Genomic DNA, 24,488 nt, shown 5'->3' with positions numbered 1-24,488 from the left:
CTCCCCATTGTATGGAGCTATGGCTGGAGGAAGAATGTTTGGACTGAGTGTGGCTAGAGCCCAGGATACACACAGGCTACCTGACACTGTCCCTTTTCAGGCATTTGCTTTTCCTTCATTCTGCAGAGGCACATCTGACCCACTGAGGGTTCTGGGTGTTTGTGCCTGGGATGGGGAGGTTGTCTGTGTGTCGAAGCTTCCTCATGTTATTGGTGGGACTGTAACATGTTCTAGCTCTCATCTTTCAGGCCCTTAATTTCTCAGGGAACATGAGGTCCCTTGGGAGGCTATGACTAATGTCCACTTTCCATAGGCTTCATAGGTTGGGATGTCCTGTTCTAGGTAAGGGCCCCCGAAACCCTATTGAGAGGAAACAGTCCAGAATGTGGATTTCCTAGCAAACTTTTCCGTCTTACCTGGGCACTCCCTGGGGCTTGTGAGCATTGAAATGAAATCAGAGCCACAAGGTCAGACCCTCAGATTGGCTCAGGTTGGCATCACTGCTGAGCCCTCAGCCAGGAGCCAGGAGGAGACTCTGGGAGAGCCCCTGGCAGGGCACAGAGCTCTCCAATGGTGGTGGGAGGTGAATGAGACGCCTCCTGAAGAGGGCAGCCTGTGTGGGCTCAGTCCCTCTTCCTGCCTCCTAACTTCTCCACACAGGCATTCAAAAAATGACAGAGCCTCTGGCAGAATCCCCTCTGTCTCAGAGAGGATTGTGTGGCTGCATCCTTCGGGGCCTTGCCTTGGTCCAGGCTCTGCAGGTGAGGCCCTGGGAAGGGTGTGGAGGGAGTGGCCCTGGTTGGGGTTGATTGGAACCCAGGAGAACCCTCCTGCTCTTCTGGCACAACACCTCCCTCCTCCTTTCATTTCCTTAGCCCTCCATCCTGGCAGGTTCTTTCTGGAAGGGCTTCCTGGGCCACTCCATCAGGAACATGTTTCAGTTTTGTAGAGTGGTGCTCTAAGACATTCTTTTAAGGTTAGTCAAAAGGGGCGCCTATAGAATGCCAAACTGCTTAGTTCAAATTTTAACTCTACAAATCCTACAAGTAACTTGTATGATCTGTGCCTCAGTCTCCTTTTATTTATTTATTTATTTACTTACTTACTTATTGATTTTAGAGACAGAGAGGAAAGGAGGGAGAGGGAAACATTGATTTGTTCTTCCACTTACTTACGCATTCATTGGTTGATTCCTATATATGCCCTGACTGGGGATTAAACCCACAATCTTGGTGTATTGGGATGGTATTCTAACCAACTGAGTTCCAGCCAGGGTGGTTTCCTCATATTTAAAATGGGTATAATAATAGTATCCCCCATAGAGGGTGCTGTGCTTATACAGGTAAGGTGCTTAGAACAGTGCCTGGTGTGTAGCACTATAAAATGTTAGTTCTTGATAAATTAAGAAGAGACAAAAAGAATCTTTATCATGTGAAGTCTTCTCTAGAGACAGAGCAGAGTTCTGATTTATTCAGGCCCATTATTTGACCTGATGGAGTTTTGAGGTTTTCATTGCATAGGGCTTGAACTTGCCTCAGTAGGTTCATCCAGGATCTACAAGATTAATGCATAGACTTCTGAGTGGTCTTTGCTCTGTTCTTGCCCTCTTATAGGCTGTTGTCCACAGTGTAATCCTTAAAACATAAATCATATCACTTCTCTCCCCAAAATTCTTTAATGACTTTTCATGTTAGGGTAAAACTCTGAAGTCGCCATAGCCAGCAATGCCCTATGTGACCTGGCCTGAGGCTGCCTTAATGGCTGCAACTCGTAGCACTTTCCCTGTGGCTTATCTCATGCTGGCTGGGAGCGCTGGCTGTCTGCGGGCCTGTGTGCCTGCGGTCCTCTCTGCTGGGATGTCTCTTCCTGGTACACGCCCATCTGCTATCTACTGAAATATCACCGTATCAGGGAGGCCTCCCGTGACACCTCTCCCAAGTCACTCTATGTCCACATATCCTGTTTATATTTCTTTGCAGCACTTACCACTATCTGACCGATGACATTCATTTTTGTCTCTTTGTGTATTATCTGCCTCCTGTACCAGAATGTAAGTTCCATGAGGACAGAGGTTTTGCTGCTCCAGGTCTCTGGTGCCTCATTTGGTCTGTAGCGCAGAAACATTCATTTCATAAACATTTGTCACATGTATTGAATGTGTTTTATTTACTTTGGTGAATAGGTTCTCCTTTTCACTGGTTAGAAGGCAGTTAGTGTTTTCTGTACATACGCTCTATCTGGCTGCATACTGAACTTCATTTCTCATTTTCTGTACTAGTGCCTTTGTTTGGCTGATTCTTTTAGAATAACAGATCACTAATTTTTTTTTTCCTTAAGACTTGGTGGTTGGCACATCCTGTGAACCATCTTTAAAGTAGTAATTGGCTTATGCAGTGTTTGATCGGCACCATTTGACAGACAATTCAACACAGGTTATTAGGGAGTGTCTGGAGGGCATATGTTCTATGCCATTCAGGATCAAAAGAATGATAATTATTGAATGCCAGTTTGCCAGAGACTTTGCCTCAAGGCTGTTAATATCCTCCTTATTTTCAGGATGGTTGGGCTCAACTGGACCAAAGAGTTTAGGAATTTTAATCGTTGTTAATGTAGACTGTTAGGGATTGAATCTCAGCTCAGCCACTTACCCTGGCTGTGGAATCTTTGGGCAAATTGCTTTAATTCTCTGAGCCTCAGTTTCCTTATATATAAAAGTGGTAATAACCGTACCTATCTCATATAATTGAGATGATTAAATTAATGCAAATAAGGCACTTAGTAAGTGCTCAGTTGGTGTAAGTTACTGCTTATTTTGTTGATATTACTGTTGACTTTATTGTTTTTACCACCCAAAGTCATAGTGCAAGTATATTACAGAACTAAGATTTGAGCCCAGGGCTATCCAAGTCTCTTCTGGGCTATTCTGGTTTCTGTGTTAGTGTTATGGTGGTGTGTAGTTGGGCCTCAGAAGCTCTGCGGGGCTGTCTGTAGGAGTAAAGAGCTCACTGGAGCAAGAACCAGTTCTCTTGTTGCTCCCAAACCCTTAGATAGAGTGACTTTGCTCTTATCTCTCTTACACATTAGACTTTCCAGTAAGGGTTCCTTTGCTTAAAGAGTGGCACAGGTAAAAGAAAGACTCAAACTGTAGCACCACATTATGACACCAAAGATCCTGCAGGAATGACATTTTTGTGTAAACGTTTAAATCCTCCTTTCTTTATTTCAATTCTCTTATTAATGTGAAGTCAAATGATATCATGTAGTGCCAACACTACCAAAACACCATTGCTTTCGCGTCTGTTAAAGTTCTCAAATGAGTACCCCAGGGCCATATTCTCTCACTTTATGAAAACACAATTACCACTTATTTCAATGGAAGAAGATGTTACGGGCTTCCTGCACACACCAACCCCAAATAGCAACCGTTTATGCAAAAACAACATTGATTCCTACCAAAGCTAACACAATTCCTTCAATAATGATTATATATAATCATAACACTGCATAACAAGGAATTTCCCTTTATAAATTACTCTGTAATTTATAGGCTACTGTTCACTTTCCAAAAAGAGTACACTTATGATAAGTGATATCAGTATTTATGTAATTAAGCATTTAATTAAAAAGAAAAAGTGTCCCCCTCCTTCAATGAGTGCAGATAACGCAGGAGATTATCACTCCCAAAAACCACCTGGCCAGGAATATTCTGAGGACATCCTGATGCTGAAGTGCCAAATATGCCCGTCCTGAGCCATAGGGTGGCAACCCTCATCTCAGGCACTCAGAGGCTCTGGAGGCAGGTGAAAAAGAAATGCCTTGAAAGCAGAAATAGGGCCATTACATGAAACTTTCTTGAATTCTTGAACCCTAAGTTGATATATCCTGGGTGTGACTACTTGTTTGGAAGCCTGGAATTTTATGCCAGAAGATTGGGAAGAGATAACTGTTAAAGACTCCAGGACACTTGTCAAAAAGATTTATTTTTAGTACAGAAGACTATTGTTGTAGCTTCTGGTTCATGTTAACTTTTGATCTGATCTTCCTCTCGATTAGTCCCTTTGATGTACCTGCAAATAATACTATAATTGAATTACAGTGTTGACGATTGAATTTGAACTCTGTTTTGCTTAATTATATCCCTCTGGGTGGCCCAGAGCAACTGCCACCTATGCTAATTTTGCATAGGGCTTAACAGGCTCAGTAAGGCCACTACTGTAATAGGACCAGAGAACCACATGGTGAGGACACAGAGGGCCACGTATTCCTCTTCACTGTGGCAAGAGGTTACTCATGTGATTATTTGCAAGCTCTACCCATCATTGAGGAATGGTTGAAAGGAGTCTCTTTTATGACAGTTATAAAAAGAGGTTGCCCTGTCTGGGCCTTTCTGCCAATTCTGGCTAGTACCTGGGGTTGGGTTTTTGTTTTTTCATTGTTTTAGATTTAAAGATTGAGGGTAGAAAAAGTTCTAATCAAGACTGAAATTATTAACCTTGGCCCATAATGATTTTAGCTGTGGTGTTAAAGGCCACATAACGAGTTCATGCTCAGAACAGGTGATTGGTTTTGTCTATGCCCTTTCTGAGGCAGGTTAGCATATAGCAATCATCAGTAACAGAGTCACCAATGGATTCCCTTCAGGATTCAGGTTGAGAGTGTTTTGCTATGACTTTGACCTGAAGAGAGTCAGAGTGGAAGTCGGGCAGTATCTGTTGGGTTCAGAGGTCAAAGAATATCCTTTGTGTAAAGAGGTAGAAATGGCCCACAGAGGCAAGCACTGTTCAACAGCACCATTCTCTTTTTTTCTCATTGATTTACTAAGGATATTGCCCTTTTGCATCCTGGCATCATGCAGAGGTCCCTCGTCCAATCTCTTCCTTTGCTCAAGTCCTAAGCTTTGTCTCCTGTTCCCCTCAAGTGGCTCATTCAAGTCCAGGTATTAGGAAATCAGGGAACTGGCGGTGGCCTGCAGGGTAAACCTCAAATGCTCTTACCGCTGAGCTTCTGAGCTCTGAAGGTTTCCTTTAGTTTAGTTGCTTTAAAACGTATGTGTGTGTTTCTGCATCTTTGGAGGATTTTCTCCATGTATCTCATCTGCTCCTGCCTGCTGTATTGCTGCTATAGTGCTGTCACCTTTCTCCGCTTATGGCTCCCTTCCTCCATCTTCAAAGCAGCAGTGGCAGGTTGAGTCTTCACATCTGATCTCTGACCCAGTAGTCTGCTTCCATTATCTGACTTAAGAGTTCATGTGATTAGTAATCCAGGATGCGAATCTCCTAATCTCATGATTCTTAATCACATCTGTGAAATCTTTTGGCCAAGGAAGGTAACACATTTATAGGTTCCAGGAATTAGGACATCTTTGAGGGAGTCGCTATTCTGTCTAGCACAATGATCTGTAAACAGCATTCCTTTTTGCTACTCCCTAGGTTTAAACCAGTTAAGGAACAGACAGAAAGGGAGACCAAAATATCAGTTTTATCATTAGTTTTATTGATTGGCAAGGATAGCTTGACTTAAAGCCTCAATGAAGATCTTGACTACTGCCCTTCCTACACACACAAACACACACTCCAAATTGAACTTAATCCTAAACTACAGACTTCCACTCTGCTGGGGCAGAGCTGGGCTCAGAAAGCTACCCTGAGGAAAATGCTCTCTACCAGGGACAGGTGGCTTTGGAGAGACTTCCTCCATCAGAAGAGTTGTTCCTCCTTTGAGAAAAAACAGAGGGGAGGCAGGGGAGAGGCCGCAAATGTGGCCTTAGTGGAAACTACCCTCCCTTCCCATGGAAATGTGGACATAGGAATAGGGATCCCTCACCGCAGTTCCTGATTTTCGTTCAGACTTCCTGTATAGTCTTGTCTAGGGTCAATTTTGAAAAAAATGCTCTCTATGTTCTTGAACATAGTGTGCCATCTCTAGTTGTTTGGGACATAATTCTCTATTTGTCCTTTGCTGTTTTGATAGATCACTCCTTTATTTTTTATATATTTTTTTATTTTTTTAATATATTTTATTGATTTTGCTATTAAAGTTGTCCCAGTTTTTCTTTCTTTGCCCCCCTCCACCCAGCACCCTTTGGTCCCTCAGACAATCTCCACACCATTGTCCACGTCCATGGGTCATGTGTAGGTTCTCTGGCTACTCCATTTTCTATACTATACTTTACATCCCCATGGCTATTCTGTAACTACTTATTTGTACTTCTTAATCCCCTCACCTCTTCACCTATTCTCCCATACTCTCCTCCCATCTGGCAACCATCAAAATGCTCTCCATATCCATGATTCTTTCTCAGTTCTTCTTGTTTGCTTAGTTTGTTTTTTAGATTCAATTTTGTTGGTACATATGTATTTATTGCTGTTTTATTTTCCATAATTTTGATCTACTTTTTCCTGTATAAGTCCCTTCAACATTTTATAATATAATGGTTTGGTGATGATGAACTCCTTTAGTTTTTCCTTGTCTGGGAAGCTCTTTATCTGCTCTTTAATACTAAATGATATCTTTGCTGGGTAGAGCAATCTTGGCTGTAGGTCCCCACTTTTCATGACTTTGAATATTTCTTGCCAATTCCTCTAGCCAGCAAAGTTTCTTCTGAGAAATCAGTTGACTGTCTTATGGGAATTCCCCTGTAGGTAACTAACTGTTTTTTTCTTTCTGCTTTTAAGATTATCTTTAACCTCTGGCATTTTAATTATGATGTGTCTTTGGAGTGGGCCTCTTAGCATCCCTTTTGTTTGACTTTCTGCTTTTCCTGGATTTGCATGTCTATTTCCTTCACCAAATTAGGGAAGTTTTCTTTCATTATTGTTTCAAATAGATTTCCAATTTCTAGCTCTTTTTCTTCTCCTTCTGGCATCCCCTATGATGAGAACGTTGGACCACTTGAAGTCGCCCTAGAGGCTGCTTACACTATTTTTGTTTCTTTGGATTCCTTTTTCTTCTTGTGTTCTGATTGGTTGTGTTTTGCTTCCTGTGTTCCAAATCATAGATCTGACTCTTGGCTTCATCCACTCTACTGTTGTTTCCCTGTAAATTGGTCTTTATTTTAATTAGTGTGGGCTTCATTTCTGATTGGATCATTTTAATGCTGCTGAGGTCCTCACTAAATTCCTTGAGCATCCTTATAACCAGTGTTTTGAACTCTGCATCTAATAGATTGCTTATCTCCATTTTGATTAGTTCTTTTTGGGGGAGTTTTGATCTGTTCTTTCATTTGGGCCACATTTCTTTGTCTCCTTGTTTTGGAAGCCTCCCTGTGTTTGTTTCTATGTATTAGGTAGAGCTGCTATGACTCTCTGTCTTGGTATCATGGCCTAATGTGGTAGGTGTCCTGTAGGGTCCAGTGGCACAGCCTTCCCTGTCACTGAAGCAGGGTACTTGAGGTGCACCCTTCATGTGGGCTGAGTACACTGTCCTCTTGTAGTTGAGACTTGATTGCTACTGGCAGGTCAAGTGGAGGGATTTACCCAGGGCAATCAGCTACAAGGACTGGCTGTGACCACTGACCACCAACCTCTGCCCTCCATGGATGATCAGCGGTTCAGGGGCAGGGTGGTGGTGCTCTGACATGGTCTGTAGCTGTCCACTGGGTGTGTTGGCCCTGGGGTTTCCCACGTTGTGCAGGCCAAAGTTAGCCCCAACCTGTATTTTTCCCAGGGCCACCCTCCTGAGCTATAAAGCAATCTGAGATGGCTACTACTTGTGTTGGGCTTGAAGATTCCCAGAAGCCAAGCTGTGAATCTAGGCTTGGTGCTGCTAGTGCCAGGCCTGGGACCACTTAGTTTTGCTGGGGACTCACTGAGGCTAGCTGTTGTTTGAGAGGATTTAGGAAGTTGTGAAGCATGAGCGAAGACCAGCCATTGCTATGGAAAAGCAGCTTGGGTGGGCCCATAAATTGGTTGGGACGGAGTCTCAGGGGATCTCCACAGCAGCGCAAACAGTATTAACCAGGTTGATGGAGTCTTAGATATGGCACCAGCCTGCTGCCTCTGTGACTCTGTGCGGGGAGGGTTCAGAAAAGGGACAATGGCCTCCGCCCACCTTTCTATCTCCCAGCTCTCACCTTGATGCCAGCCACCAGATTCTCCCTGTATTTCACTGGCATCTTTCAAGCTGCTACCTTGGTGCTGGAGCTCAGAGGGAGAGAGTCCGAGTAAGTCCATGTGTGGGTTCATTAAGAGGAACTGCTTGGGATTCCAGAAGTTTCTTCTATTGACTCAATCCCCACTGGTTTTTGCAGCCTAAAGTTATAGGGACTTACCTTCCTGGCACTGAAACCCTTGGCTGGTGGGCCTGGTGTGGCTCTGGGACTCCTCACTCCCAAGATATTCCTCCTGAATTTTTATCTACCACATGTGGATATGGAACCAGCTCTCTCTGCGTCTCCTCCCCTCCTACCAGGCTGAATGGATGTGGTTTCTTTAATTCTGTAGTTGTCAGACTTCCATTCAACTCGATTTCTGATGGTTCCGAGTGATGGTGGTTTTATACTTTGGTTGCAATTTTGATGTGGTTGTGCCAGGAGATGAGTCGTGTTTATTGGTGCCAACATCTTGACCTGAAATCCTTGTAAAAGGATTTGGCTTGGTATGTTCTCTGTGGGAAAAAATATAAATTATGGTTCAATATTTTATAGGACTATCTATGATTTTTACATTTAGTTTTATCATTTTATCCAGTGATTGTGTGTGTTTGTGTGTATCTGTTTTAATAGTCTGATCAACATACCTACTTCATTATATGGAATATTTTGTTTTATCTTTTGAACACTTTATATTTTAATCAGTGTTATAACTTTTGTACCTCCCTCTTGATAACATCAAAGAACTAGGCTTCTTTTATTCCACTATTAAAATTTTTGAGTTTGAATAGTTAAGTTTAATGCATTTATAATTATTATAATTACTGGTATAAAGGTATATGTGGACTTAATTTTCTGGGGTTTTTTTGTCCAAGGCCAGAGTGATAGAAGGTTAATGAAAATCTCAGTCTTACCACCTACTTTTGTCCTAACTCATTCTACATTTATAAAGGGGTTTGTGTGTGTATATGCGTTGGAGTGTGTCCAGGACAGAGAGGGATTACTCAGCAGTTGTGCGGAGATTGGGGGTCTTCTTCTGCTTCTGTCCATTTTCTCATCTGAAGTTTGGCTGGGGTCCTTCTAGTCTCCAGAGGGTGCTGAGCACACACCCAAGAGTGGATAATCAGTCAGTCTCCCCAGAGCCACAGACTTGTTTGTGGATTGTGATCCGCTATTCCCTCTATCCTGCACTTTCAGAAAGCAAACCAGCAATCAAATGGTAATTGTTTCCTTCTGTGTGGATTTCTCATTCCAGAGACTGCCATGGTGAGTAGGAAATTGGCTCTTAGAAGAGTAAAGGGACCTGGGATTAGACGTCAGGCCTGCAGTGTACCCGTGGATGGGGTGGCCCGACAGCCCACATTTTCCAGCTGTTGGCCTTATAAACAATCCAGTTGCCCTAGAAATTCCACCAGCTAAACCATACTTTCTAAAGTGTTTCTTGTTGCTGAAAGAAGTACAGAAATCCTTTATTAGATTGTGTCACCCCAGTTTTGGTTTGAAAAATATATCACTATACTTAAACAAAAAAGAATGAGATTTGCTTTTTTTTTCTTTTAATGGTGGTGTTTATAAAGAAAAAACAGTCCTATTTGGGACATATAAAATTAGAAAGAGTGGACCCAATACCCCAGATTTCTGAGGAAGTCTAGGCATTCCTCCCCTTAGCTTTTCATCCAAGCATATGTGCAAACATTCAGCCCTATTCCCCTTCAGCCTCTACTGGGCAGGGCCATGGTGCTAGGAACTCGGCTAACTGTGACAGGGACTCTGCCCCCAGAGACTTCCCTGCCTGTAATGGGGAAATGAGATGTGGACATACAGAGTAAATAATACAGGATAAAAGTGTGAGTACATCAGCGGAGACAGAGTTCTCTCAATTGGGAAGATCCAGAAAGCAGTCCAATGCATTGAACCCTTGCCGGAACTGACACAGCGTCACGTCTGCTGCATTCTTCTGATCAGAGCAAGTTACTAGAGCGGCCCAGAGTCAGGAACCACCTGGGGATGAAAGGAGTGGAACGTGCATGCAAGGATGGGAGGAATTGTTGGTGGTCATATGTGCAGACAACCTACCACATTGATTTAAATGAATGTTTAAATTCATTTAAGATTATTAATCTAAAAGCTGAAGAATGGCATCTCATTATTTTAGCTGCTATGTTTTTGGTTGGTGGTGAGGGCTGGCTGTGTTTTCCCAGTTGTCTAATGGTGTGAGGTCCCTATGGTGGTCCTAGTGGGCACAGTTATCCACCTCTGAAGGTCTCTCCCTGTCACTCCAAGCCCGGGGCTGAAGATGGTTTCTGCAGAGTTTACTTTGTGAGTGGTCCTGCTGAGGCTTCTTATCCATCCCTTACCCCACTCTCCTTTCACTATTTTTGCTCTTTACCAGTTCCCTGCCCATGGCGTCTACCTTACAAAGATTCCTGCCTCTCTCTTGTTTTAGGCACGAAAACAGGTGCAGATATCAGTGACGGTACCTGTGAGCCTGGACTGACTTCACCGGCTTCCTACTTGAATCCCTTCCCAGTGCTCCATCTCGTTGAGGACCTGAGGTTAGCCCTGGAGATGCTGGAGCATCCTCAGGAGAAAGCAGCACTTCTGAGCCAGATCCCAGGCCCCACAGCTGCCTACATAAAGGAGTGGTTCGAGGAGAGCTTGGTGAGTAGGCCTGTGGCCTATTTGGGGAACCACTGGGGAACATAATCATGGAATCCAAGGAATGTCACCACTGCCTGGGGATGTTACTTCATCCGTGCACCTTCCTGTCTTTTTGCTTCCAGTCCAGCTTTAGTCAGCTCCCACAGGGTGGTCCTTCCCTGGAGGGTAGGACCCAGTCAAACAGCTTAAGCTACATAGTCAGCCGGCCTGTGCACTCCAGCCCCTCTCCTGAGAAAGGGAGATCCAGGGCCAGAGAATAGCAGATGTGAAGACTTTTTTCCTCCAGGATTACATGGACCACTCACTGAGTTACCGACCCTAGCTGAGGTGTCTACCCCCGGCTGAATGCCCCACTCTTTTTTCCTTACAATGGGCGAGAATCTTACCTCATTCATTCCTTAACTATTGCCCTACAGACCTCCTTGCTTCTAGAAATGCTTCTTGTCCCGAGACAAGAAGGGTGAATGCAGCTTTCCTTACTCTCCTCCCCTTGCTCTTTCTAGATCAAGCCCGCACACCTGCTAGTTTCTAAGGGCAGCAGACGAGTAACCACAGCTGTATGTACGTGGCTTTGGTTACTCATCTACCTCCCTGTGGAGGCCAGCTGGACAACATTAAGAGACTAGTAACATCTGGAAGTGGGTCAGGCGAGAAGCTAGCCCACTGAGGAATTGATCTGGAGTGAAATCACTCCAGGGCTGGATGAACCTGGGAGCCAGAGGAAGCATGTGATCACCTGCCCTGAGTTGGAGGATGGAAGCTGAGATGCAGTCTTCTAAAGCTAGAGTCCTGCAAACGGAAGTCAAAACTGAAAAGCATGCATAGAGCGAGGAAGACAGGAAGGGGACCACTGAATTGGGAGGGAAGGCTCGATGATGGGAAACCACAGACCAAGAGGGTGAGACACCCTTGTCTAGAGGCCATGTCGTTTGTTACAGGTTATGTCCCAGATGTCCTAGCCTGCTTTCTGTTCCAGAGGCCTCTGTCAGTAGTCTCATCCCCATGCCTTTCTCCGAACACTGAAGCATCCTTCATTATGTGTGTTATTCAGTATTTTGATTACATAGGCTTCCTGTCTGGTGTTCTGTATATACCTAATCCAGTGTGGTAGGGAGAAAGATGTCTACATACTGATTGCCAGAACCTGTGAATTTGTTATGTTACATGGCCAAGGGGAAGGTAGTGAGTGGAATTAAGGTCGCTAATCAGCTGAGTTTAAAACATGGCAAGTAGCCTGGATTATCCAGGCCCAATGTAATCGCCGGAGTCCCTGTAAGTGGGAGGAGGAGGCAAAGTCATTGTCACAGTGACGTGATTCAACCCCTCTGCTGCTGGCTTTAAAGATGGAAGGAGGCCAAGAGCCGAGGGATGTAGGCAGCTGCTCAGAGCTGGGAAGGTGGCCCTCCCTTAAAGCCTCCTGAAGTAATAGCCCTGCCGACACCTGGATTTTAGCCCAATGAGACCTATTTCGGACTTCTGACTCCCAGACCAGTAAGATAATATGTTTGTGTTGCTATAAGCCTCTTAGTTTGTGGTACTTTGTTAACGCAGCAATAGGAAACTAATACAACCAGAGACTGCTTAAAGGGTAAGATGGAGGTTGCTGGGTGGGTCTCAGGTGGGCCTGTTACAGTTCAGGTTTGCAAGCCGCCTCCTCCTCATTTCCTCCCCAAATGAAGACAGTCTTTGGTGGTCCTCTCAGACTTGTGCTGAGGACAGACAGAAACCCTCATTGCTCATCCACTCACTCTTTTAACCGTGGTTGGGAGTTGCAGGGGGAATGGCTTCTGTAGTTAGTTCTCCTGTTCACTTCACAGCTGAAAGGGCTCCCTTTGCTTCCCTAATTCCATGAGGAGCCCTCCACTGAGACTGTACCGTCAGTTCCACGAGGCTGATCCTGGCTTCTCTCCAGTCACCTCTGGCTATCTTTTGCCCCTCTGCTTGGACAGCTGCAGCTCCTGTGGCCTACTTTACCCCAGGCATGGACACCGACCCCTCTCTCTGTTTCTGCTTGCACTGCCGACTCAGCCTGCAGTGTTTAAAGATAGTTTTATGACAGGTCCGTAGTCCCTCAATATGAAGCCCTTGGGCCTAGATGTGTTTTAGAACTCAGAACTATTAAACTGTGGAAAGGTGAGGCAGTGGAATCTAATATATACCGTCTCTAGCAGATACAGGGTAGGAAACGCATGAACAGTTGTTTAGAAAACTTTTGAGCATCCGCATGAAGTGGGATAAAGAAAGACTATAAATATTCTCCTGCCAGTTCAGGTCGGGTTTGCTGCCAAGTAAGATTGTCACCAACATTATTTTACAAAACAAAACAAAACTTGATTTTGAAAACTTTTTTTGAGTTTTAGAATTACAAGTAAGAGATGGTGGACTTGCATAAAGAATATTCCAATGCAGAAAGCAAACCCTAAAACCAAGTATTGGATATTGGATGTCACCATTCCCAGTTTTCATCAGCTATAATCCCTCTCCGTGAGTCACTTGCTAACTCTCTCTGTCCTTGGGATGGCCTATCACCATGTGCCTGGGTCCCTTTGGTAACTCCCAGCCTTCTCCATGGTTCCCTGAACATTTCATTAGTCTTCAGAGCAGTTTTTCACCTTTTTATTTTAAATGCCCAGTCGCAACTCTGCTCAGGACCTTACCACACGTAACTGAGAGATTCATCGGCGTGTCTTCCCCAACAGACTCAGTCTGCCCAGAGCACAGGCAATAGCTGTTGTTTTTATTCTTTACTGTATAGTAACTATGTATTTTCACCTTGTCCGGATGTGCCTGAATTTGTGACCATTTCTATAATATTGATATTTCAGTTGTTAATTGTTCACCAACACATGACATTGATTGCATGTATTGGTGAACATGCAATGGTGATGCAGAGAATTTGTCTGCCCAAAACTATTTTTCTTTCTATTTACATACTTCCTTAATGAAGAGTCCTAGAAGTGGTGTTACAAAGGTGAAGTAGGGTTAACAGACAAAATACAGGATGCTCAGTTAAATTTGAAGTTTAGGCAAACAACAAATAATTTTTAATAAATATGCCCTATGCAGTTTGCTGGATCTGGCAGTTATAATCCGAAGGTATTTATATCTTTGACACATTTTTCCAAACCACTTTTTAGAAAGATTTTACTCATTTATATTTTCATTAGTCAGGCTTCCATGCATCCTGATAAACAATAATCACTAAAATTAAAAAAAAAAAAAAAAGCTTTACTAATTTCATAGTGAAAATGTTTTCCTTTTATAATGATTGCGTTTGCTTTGTTTAGTAGGAAGAGTAGGCATTTCTTTCATTAGTTTAGTATTTATTCTCTTAATGGTCTCCAAACTGTTGCTCTCATACCCCATCTGAAAAAATTTTATTCTCTGTATATTCATATTCATGTATGCAGTAATGTCCTAATGTATGTAAATTATATTTTTGAGATTTTTAAAGGAGAGGTTAAAAAGTAGTTCCAATATTTTCTTCAGACATACCCCAGAGATTACTTTGGGTCCCTGATTGTGTTTACCCTACACTGATCTTGTCAAATTCTATGCTTTTTTTTTTTTTCTATTAGAATTTTGGTGCTTTCTTCAGGTATTAGGTTGGCCAAAAAGTTAATTTAGTTTTTCCCATAAGATGGTTCTAGTAAGTGCTTAGTTGTCTTTAACTTCATTTGAAATAATTATGTTAGATTGTATTGTGACAGCTATTATATCAGTGTGCATCTTTTAAAACTTATCAAAATTGGTGAATGTGCAGCCATTTTAATATTGAAGATGGGAGAATATGCGCAACATTTTTGGCGTATTCTGCTTTATTATTTCAAGAAGGTAAAAACAAAACTGAAATGCAAAAAAGGATTTGTGCAGTGTATGGAGAAGATGCTGTGGCTGATCAAACATGTCAAAAGTGGTTTGCAAAGTTTCTTGTACTATTGACATTTTGGCCAAGTAATTCTTTGCTGTGGGGCTGTCTTATGCATTGGAAGATGTTTAGCAGTACCCCTGGCCCCTACCCACAAGAAGCCAATAGCAGGAGACAGTTGACATATATTCAAAATATCCAAATCAATAGTTATTGATGGAAATGAAAAATGTGTCTTTTATTTTATGGAAAAAACTAAATGGATATTTTGGCCAACCCAATATTTAAACGACTCTTATTATTGGCCCTTTGTTTTATTTGCAACATTTATTTTCCTCACATTGTTTTTAAATGTTTTAAGTGTTGTTTATGGTACTTTTTGAGACATGGAATTTAGAAGGATTGTAGTAGTTAACTATCAGTCTTTCCTGTTTGGATTTCCTTTTCTCCTTTTTATCTTTAGAAAAGCCTTTCCCAGCCCTGGGTCAAATAATATTCACCTTTATCTTCCTCAAGTAGATTTATCATTTGATTTGTATTTTATGGTTAACTCTAACTCACCTGCAGTGTTTTTCACTGTGACATGAAACACAGGTCTAACTTTTATTATTTACCCAAGAAGATTCAAAACTTCTTTTTTTATTCATAGGCAGTCAATGTAGTTATTGTTTTTTGCAGGATTCATTGCAAAAACAGCTTGTATTCAGATTTGCAGATCTCTTTTGGGGTTATTTTCAATGCTTGGGGAAATGCCTTCCTCTGGAGAGATTTTCCCAAAAATTGTTGTATTCATAAATCTTTTAGAGTAATTATGGCCATCAACGACCTATGAATGGTATACTTTTCAGGAGTCAAAAGTTCATATAAACATTCCATTATACCAGGGCTGAATGTTAATGTTTTGATTTTGGACAGAGGCAGCCTGTCTGTATTTTAGGTCTTGGAGACTTGACCAGATTTTACAATCTGGGTGCACTCACATTCCATACCCAGTCTTATCTGTATGGAAATAGCATTTAAAGCAGTGAACAAACAAACCTACTGGTACTTTTTAGATTGACACTTTTAGTTAGAAGCCCTTGCTACTCAAATTGTGGTCTATGGACCAGCAGCTTTAGCATCCCTGGCAGCTTGTAAGAAAAAAAGTGCAGAATATGGACCTCCTACTCCAGACCCACTGAACCATTGCCGGGGGATTCATATTGACATTAAAGGTTCAGAAGCGCTGCCTCACACCACTGAGACTCACTTGAAGTCTTTAAAAAATTAATCACATGTGGCTTAGAATTGGAATTGGAACTAGTAAGGCAGCTTGAGGGATCAGGCAGATAGTCCGTGTGCTTTCTCATTGATAATCTCTACATCTCGGTTGCACTATTCTCTTTAAACAACTGGCTTTGTCCTCCACCTCAGTTACTGCTTTGTTATACATTGGCATGTCATGGTGCAACTCTGCCTGTGACATCTCTGTCACTTGGGATTCTTTCTCCAGTAGATTGACATAAACAACAAGGAGGTTTATATGTCACTAACAAGATGTCCAGAGGATGGGAGGGGGTGAGGGGAGAGTCCCAGGGTTAAATCAGTGGCTCTGAGATGACCTCAAGGACTCTGGCTCTTCCTATCTCCATGCCACACCATCTTCAGGGGGTTAGTTTCCCTCAGATATGTCCCCTAGCAGTTGCTGGATGGCTACTACGGCTCCGGGCAACATATCGCCACAGACACAACCATGGTCAGAGGTAGGACATGTTCTTTTTATTTTTCTTTAATTAGGAAAGTCTTTCACTGAATCCCTCCTGCAGACTCCTATATGGTTCCATTGGTCAGCATTTATTCACATGTTGTATACCTTAGCCGCAAAGGAGGCTGGAAAACAAGTATCGGTACTTTCATTCACCAGAGTGGGAGGTGGCCTTGTCAGGAAGGAACCATGATGAAGTAGGGGAAATGAATGGCCCTTAGGAAGACAGCTTACAGCAACTGCCACATGTCCTAAAAGTATGATTTTATTCTTGTTGACCGACAAATCCTTTTTACATTTTCTCCCTATGAGTATGTGAATGTGTGAACTCAAATTCCTGAAGGAGAGAATCAGATCAGCTTAGCTCATAATTTTTGAACTAAGTCATCTAGGCCTACAAAGGAATGTTAAGTTGAGAAGATAGTAAAGACTTTTAATTTACATACAACTTTGGATTAGTTGTCCTTGGGTCAGGTGTCCACCTAAGAGCCAATCAGTTGTGGCCAAAGGAAAAGGATCACATGGTAGGAAACATCATTTTCTCTTGTTGCTATTCATCAGGGATTGTAGATCTTCAGGCACAGATATTGGCATATGTTGTACCCAAGGAAAACAGGGGCTGCAGAGGAGCCAGTGGTAGGAGTGGGAGAGTGTTTGTTGGTTAGAATGGAATAAAGAGAAGACAGACTAGTCCTAGACCCCCTTCTATATGTTTTCAATGGAGAGAGAGCTCCTGATTCTAGTGCATCAAACTCAGAAAGACAGTAGGTAGCTGTGCTGCTTTATGGGGGTGGAGGGGTAGCTGGTTCCTCCTCTGCTGGGTGTTGGCAGGGCTGGACACAGAATGCTTGGCAGCAGCCAGTACTCTCTGAGGGGTTACTTATAAATAGGTTAGACTCATCCTAAAGACTGAATAAAGCAGATGTGCCCAGGATTGAGTGTTCCTTGGCTGTGAGTGAGTTTCCAGGGCTCTGGGACCTATAACAGGGTCCTCCCTTCCTTAGCAGCCAGTAAAATAAGGAAAGGCGGATTCCTGGCCTTGAAGGGTTTGTGTGGGGCTCTCTGAGCTGGGGACATCCTTTGGGGCTTCAGTCAGGAAAGGAACACAGGGCCTGGATTCTCTTGCTCTAGGGGTAGTATCTTTTCTGAAATCTGGGCCTATCCCCAAAAAGTTGGTAGAGCACCAGCAAGCTTCATATTAGGCTCCTGTATAGGGGATGTTTCCTGCAGTGTGGGTGAGCTGGAGCCTGGCCTGCAGAGAAACATTGGTGAGGCTGCCCTGTGCTGTGGTACAGCACAGCAGTGTGACCCTCAGGAGCTGTCTTTTGTGTCTGGCAGACAGAGCCAGGCTCAGGGTCATGGAAGGTCATAGTGGAGGAAGCAGAGACCCAGAGAGGAAGGCTGAGGCATCTCTGCTGTTAATGGGAACAGAGCTGAGTTCCAGAAAGGGGCCTCCTCCTTCCCCTCCCTGCAGCCACCTCCTAGACCTGAGGTGAAGTGTGTAATGATGCCCTGAGGGAGAACATGGTCATTTCCGGTCAAGAGCCCCATACCCCCTCTAGATGGTCCTGAAGTGACACAGTGATGCCGACTGTGTCACAGGCAAGAAGGGGCTGGTGCTGCTGTGACCACTTCCAGGAATCTGGCTGTAGCTTGATTCTGGAAAGAGTGTCCCCGTTCTTCCACATCCACTCAGCTTAGCTGGATGGAAGCTGGTTAGGCAGATCTAGGGCCAGGATGGGTGGTAGAGGTCATACAGGGGCTAGTCTGCCAGCTTCCAGTGGGCGCTGCAGGGCTGGGGACACCTATCTGATGAGGGGGAGGGGACCCAACCTGGTGCACAGTGGTGACTAGAGACACAGATCCCTGGGAAATGCCCATGAGATGTCAGAGCCAGCAGAGTCTACCCAGAGCAGCTCTGGGTGCTTCTCTAACAGTCTGGAACATACACCTCTCATCTCCTATGAGGCGCCAGTCTGTCCTGCTGTCTAATGGCATAGGATGTGAGTCTGGGGGAACCCTTGGGGCAGACTTGAGGCTTCAGCGGCTCAAGATGACATGCGAGGAAAGGCAGGCAAACCCAGCAGCAGCAGAGTGAGGGCAAGTCAGGACAGTGCCCAAGCTCCAGGGGGAGGGAGAGAGGCTGGCAGAGAAGCTTCAGAGGGCTGTACTTTGCCCCACACCCCAGCCTCTTTGGAAGTGGCGTCCATGGAGCAGGCTTGCCCCCAAGCCCCTGCCAGGGGGTACCCAGGCTTTCCTCTGCATGATTGCAGGTGTCCTGGTCAGTGTGCTTGGGCAGGGTGAAGAATGCGTCTAAAGGCCAGTGCTCTGCCACTTTACTTATGTGGCTTTGGGCGAGCCTCTTTTTCTCTCTTTTGGGACTCAATTTCCTTACTAAAAATGACAGCTGGTTTGATGGTCTGTCTGCACAAACCAGCCAAGCATTCCATTCCTGCAGTTTGTTGAGGGGCTCTATTGAGCAGCCTGCTGTAGGCACCTGCCTTTGCCTCCCTCCATTTACACCTTTGGTTTCCAGAGTGCAGACAGGTTAGGGCGCCTCTCCAGGTGCAGCTGCACAGTGGCAGGGCTCGGGGGGCCGGCATCCCAGGCACAGTGACCTAGGGTGTCCTGAGTGGGCGGCCTCTGTTGGGTCTGGCTGGGCTGTGGGGGTGAGGCCTCGTCCAGGATATGTGCTCACCTCTGACAGCCAGCTCATGAGTTCAGGTGCCCTCAGTTACCTTCTTAATGAATCTTTCAAGAAACAAAGAGACCCAGGCCCAGCAGGGCACATGGCCTTCCCCCTCATCAGTTCAGCTACCTTGTCACAGATGGCGGCTTCTCAGCTCCCAGCTTCTCAAACAAAGCCCGAGCAGACCTGCCAGATTCAGCTTGCAATCTTTGATTCTGGCCAAAGAAGCAAATCTGTTTACCATATTGAAAAGCCAGAGGAGTTGCAAGAAAGGTGGGGAGAAAAAGCTGGTTTTTGAATCATAAACTGTGAGCTTGGATTTCTCATTGGTCTCTGTATCTCGTTCTCCACCCGGGGCCTGTAACGAAGCGGGGTCAGGATATACGCATATTGAACATTTTCATTTTAAAAATTTAGGCAAAAGTTTCATAGGAAAATGTTTTTTTAAAAGAGAGGGAAATTTGGTGCCTATTTTTACTTTTCAAGAATAAAAAAAGCAGAGCCTACGGGAGCCCAAGTCCAGTCTGTTTCTTGCCCTCTACCTGTGACGGGTGTGAACCTGAGTGAGAGAACTCCAAAAGTCGTCCGAGCCGGTGCGTCCTTTCCTGTGATTGGCTCCCAGGGAACTCCTGCTCTGGGCGGGGCTGTTGGGCCTGTGGGGTGGGGTTCTTTGTGCCTGTGCAGTACTGGAAGAAGCCACTAGGTGGGAGTCAAATTCTGGAAAGTCTAAATCCCAAGGAAGAAGGTATGGATGGGCTTTACATCAAAAGAAATGTATGTTTTTATTTTTTTTCCAATTAAAAAGATGACATAAGTACCTCATTAGTGAAGCTGCTGGACAGTGCACCTGGGTCAGCTGGCAAAGACGGTTCTTTCCCATTTCCCTTGGAACCCAGTGGACAAAGGGCAGACCTGGGAGGCCCCCACTGTCTATGGTTGGTGAGGGGACAGGGGAGGGTTGAGGGCTGCTCCTGACCTTCCATTGTCAATAGTGAGAAGGCCTGTTCAGACCTCTTAATTGCAGTGTCTTTTGCTGGGATGCTATTAGGATGGCTACCTCCTTTCAAGAGGCGTTTCCTGCGCAGCCGCCCGCCCCTCCCCCCCTCCCCCCCAGCAGCTGCCACACCCTGTCCTAGACAAGCCTCTCATACTGCGGGGGATTTTGAAGACACTTTTCCTGGCGCAGCATCCAGAATGGGAGCCTTCAGTCACTGCAAATTTAGCAGTTTCATTTTTCCTGAACTTTGGCTTTTTCTCCCCCAAAGTAATTTGTACCCTACTAAATTCTAGAGATCTGGCTCCAGGCCCAACTTGAGGAGACTATTTCATCCCTAAGAACCAATGTTTATAAATGACCAAGAATGTGCAAACACTGGTGAAAGAGCAAATAAATCCTTCCCCACTCAATTTCCTGCTTCAGACCCCAGGGACACGGTGGGTGATGTTGCCAGGTTAGTGGAACTTGAGGTCTGAGCATGTAGACACCCAGCCATCCGAGAAGGCCTGCCAGAGCCACGCCCCCAGGGGTCTTCTGCCCCTGGCTCCTGGGAATTCCTGCCTTCAGGCAAACTTCTTCAGTACCCTGTGATTCAATGAACTTCTGAAGGGGGTTCCTATTCAAATAGTACTACGAATGTCCCCTGGGAGCTTTTTCCTGATGCAGAATTTCAAACTACTGGGTTAGTATCTGCATTTTTATAAGAACTTCCTCCAGCCCAGGTAGTTTAGTGTAGGTGGGGAAGCATTGTCCTTCCCCAAGAGTCTGCAATCTGTGGCCTGCCTTTGGCCCGCTGCCTAGTTCTTGCGTAAACCCCATGAGCTAAGAATGATTTTTACATTTTTTGATGATTGAGAGAAATCCCCCCAAAATATACTGTGATATAAAAATGATATACGATTCTATATTCAGCATCCATGAATAAAAGGTTATTGGGACCCAGCCACACACGGTGGTTTACGTGTCGGCTGTGGGTGCTTTTGCACTGCAAATGGCGCTCAGGTATGACATAGACCCTCAAAGCCTGAAACATTTGCCATCTGGCCCTTTATAGGAAAACTGTGCTGACCCTTGTCCTGACCCACTTTGGAGGTGGGCTCCTGGGCTTGTGTACTCTGGGGGACCTTGGGCTGCAGGGGCCAGGATGCTAGTTACAAGCAGGACTCGTTTGTCAGCCCAAAGGAGCAGCGTCCTGAGCTCATCCCTCTCAACCTCCTCTGCTCCCCTCTCCTTTCTGCACAGCAGGCCCACTGTGTGGCACAGCTGTTGAAAGACTTACGAGGAGCATCCTGGCACCTGGCACCATGGCCTAGAGGACAAGGCTCCAGGGCTGAGCTGGAGCTCAGGGTTCAGGTGACAGGTCAGTGGAACGGCACAGTGACCCACAAGACCCCTCTCAGTCCACAGTTCTGCCTGATTAGATGCTACTGACCCCTAGCAGCCAGCAGGAGGCACAAAGCCTCAGGAACCCCACCCCTACTCATTCCCTCACATACCTGGGATTCCAGTCAAGTAGGTGATGTCCCGAAGTGCCCTTCTAGGCCCTGAGATGAGGAGGAGGGCAAGGTACATGAGTTCCCCTGTCTAAACCCGACCACTGTGCCCTCTTAGCTGTGTCTTTACTCCTTGAACATTTAGTCTCCCAGTCTCCTGCCTGGCTCCCTCAGCTGGCTGCCTCCCGTGCCGGACAGTAACAAGTCGAGTGTGCTGGCCCGTGAGTGAGGTGCTCCTAGAAAGGCCCTGAGGGCTGTCAGGGTCCCTGGAATGACCCCTATTTTTGGAGCCCATATGGTTCCCGAGAACCTCTTTCTTCGGACATGGGTCCAGGGACTGAGACTCTATCTCAAAAGGGCAGTGTAACGGAATAAGAAACCCCATCCCACCTTCATGCCTTCTTCATAAGGGCAGCCTAAACCTTTCGGAGTAACCGCTTAAGCTGAATAAAACCCAGGCTTCCAATCTTTTGGGAGTCATGGATCATTTTCAGATGAAAACTTTTGTTTTCAGAGACATAGTGACTTATACATACAAATATTAGTACTTTGTGTACATTTTATGAACATAGTCAGGAGCCTGTCTGATCCCCCAAGCTCCTCTGTGGACCACTGAGAGGTGTCCCGGTGGGATGCTCTTCTGAGTCAGACAGCGCAGCCAGGGCTTGGCTCGCCAGTGCAATGACGGGGCCACGTCTGGGCCAGCTGCCACCTGGGTGATTAGTGTGTGCAAAGGTGCCTGCTGCTCCCGTATCCGTCGCATCTCCCTCAGCGCACCAGCCACACACACTGCCCTGCTCCTAGGTCTTTAGGAATGTTGTTTTGTGGATGTTTTAGTTGAATTACAAATAAATAAAATGTACTTTAGGGTTTTAAAAAGTGGGGGGAGGCTGAGGTAATAATTGCTATTTGAGGATATCATAAAAATATGTCAAGAATTTATCTGCAACTTGTCTGGATTCCTCCCTCCCTCCCTCTTTCCTTCCTCCCTTCTTTCCCTTTCTCCTCCCCACAACCGACTCATCACTCATGAGTTGAGCTAATAGGTGAAATTGGCCCTGGCCTTTCCTCTTTGAGACAAGCATCTTTACTCTGGGACGACAGACATTCAAGACTCATTTTCTTCAAGTAGAACTTTAGTCTTATCTTGCCAGTCTTACCATTTGAGCCCCATTCTTTCATTCAAAAAATGTGTCCGTTCTTACTATGCAGCAAGAGTTGTGCTAGGAGTGGAAGTTAGAGCAGTGAGTCAGGGCTCAGACACATGCCCTCCAGCCTGGTAAAGAGGACAGATGCATAAACTGTCAGCTGTGGTCCCATACAGCCGGCCAGGTGGGGAAGTAGAGAGGCGTGAGGATGCTCAGGAGGGTTCAGGGGAGGGACTGCCTCCGGAGCCAGCTCCCTGTGGGCAAGGGGCAGTCAGCCAGGCTGAGGGGCAGTCAGCCAGGCTGAGGGGCAGTCGTGTTGCCCTGGGCTGCCTCTTTCCTCCTCTCACACTGGAACCTCTGGAGGGCTCCGAGCCTCCCTCTGCGGGGAGGGGTGGGCAGGGGCTGGGGCTATGCCCCGTCTCTCCAACTAGCCCCCAAATCAGCTCTCAAGCTTCTTCCTCCTTGGAGCCCCAGAAATACCTTTACCACATACCACGTGGTAATTCCCTATTTTTCCCAGAGCAGGAAGTCAGTTTCATTTGCTTTGGATCCTGGGCAAATGTGTGAAGTCTTCATTTGACTTTTGTAGGCTTTTAGGCAGAAAAAAAATAAGAAGGCATACCTATGCCTGCAGCCTTAGGGGTGTTCTTTATTAACACATACTACCATAGTTCTGGGTCAGGAACCTTGCCTGGGTGGGGCCCAGGCCACACCCTGGAACTGGGCCAGAGGCGAGAAGGGTGTAGAGCCCAGTGCAGGGGCAGCAGAGCCTGCTTTTCCCTTCTGGCCTTGGATCTGGGTGTGTCTCCAGGAATTTACTCCTCCCCTCGCGCCAGCTGCCCGCCAGAGCTCCCCTCCTGTGATCTGTGGGCTGAGCCCGCCTACCAGGATGGGATCAGGCTGCAGGATGGGTTTCTGCTTCTGGGCCGTGGGGAATGTCGGTGCTGTGCCGTGGGGAATGTCGGTGCTGTGCCGAGGAGCCTGCTGACTCCCAGTAGAGCCTTCTGTTCAGGCTCAGGGTTCCTGGTGACTCTGGAGGGCCCACAGGGCCCCTGCAGTCACAAGATGTGTGTCTGCAAGTCATTTACACAGCAGAGCTCAGAGCCCTTTCATGTAACCACAGTTCCCACTGCACCCACATCAAAGATGGCTTTTATAATCAGTCATAGCCAAAGGTTGCATGTCAAGGGCTGGGCCAGAGAGAAACGCTGTTTAAAGGGAGCTCTCAGAGAAGTTGGCAGGGTGAGGTGGTGGGGGCAGCATCTGGGGCGTGCTGGAGAGGCCCCTGGAGAGCCAGCATGTGACCTGCCAACAGGAAAACAGACGAAGCGCCCTGTGTGCCAGTGATTGCCTTCCCCAGTCTCCTGCCTCATGGACTCCCATGCATGAGCCATACCTTCCTCCCTCCGAGGCGTGCGAGGCAGCAAGTCTGGAATGGTGGACAGCCAGCGAGGCGGGCCTGGGATTTGACAGAAGATGCCCTCCCACCCCAAAACCTGGTTCAGAATTTGGCCCCAGGGAGCCCGGCAGTGGTGGCTGGCAGCAGCCGGGAGCCAGGCTCCCCCAAGTGCCAGAGGGCTCTGAGGTTGCAGCCGTTGGTCTCCTGTGGCTAGTGCCCCCAGCGCCAAGGACAGCAGACACCCAGCAGGGCCAGGAACCCAGACCGGAGCTGGTTCTGAATCTGTTCTTTTTTGGATACGATAGACTTTCCTCAGGGCATAGCCGGGACAAGGGGTAGGCGTGGGCTTTAGGGTGGGGGTCAGCCTGTGTGTGGGAACCAGCAGCTCCTCCAAGAGCAG

General features: G+C 45.9%; 1 protein-coding gene across 1 annotated transcript in view; it reads left to right on the top strand.

Moving 5' to 3' along the window:
* PPFIBP2 (PPFIA binding protein 2) overlaps positions 1 to 24,488 on the top strand; it is a 127,746-nt gene that overhangs the window by 32,054 nt on the left and 71,204 nt on the right. The window contains exon 4 of the mRNA XM_054583167.1: positions 10,536 to 10,750. Within this exon, the coding sequence (XP_054439142.1) occupies positions 10,536 to 10,750 (215 nt within the window). The remainder of the gene's footprint in view (positions 1 to 10,535; positions 10,751 to 24,488) is intronic.

The sequence above is a fragment of the Pteronotus mesoamericanus genome, unplaced genomic scaffold (assembly GCF_021234165.1).
Source record: "Pteronotus mesoamericanus isolate MK-2021 breed Mesoamerican mustached bat unplaced genomic scaffold, CSHL_Meso_final contig_1189, whole genome shotgun sequence".
In the NCBI taxonomy this organism is placed as follows: Eukaryota; Metazoa; Chordata; class Mammalia; order Chiroptera; family Mormoopidae; genus Pteronotus; species Pteronotus mesoamericanus.
This window is presented reverse-complemented; position numbering and strand designations above follow the sequence as displayed.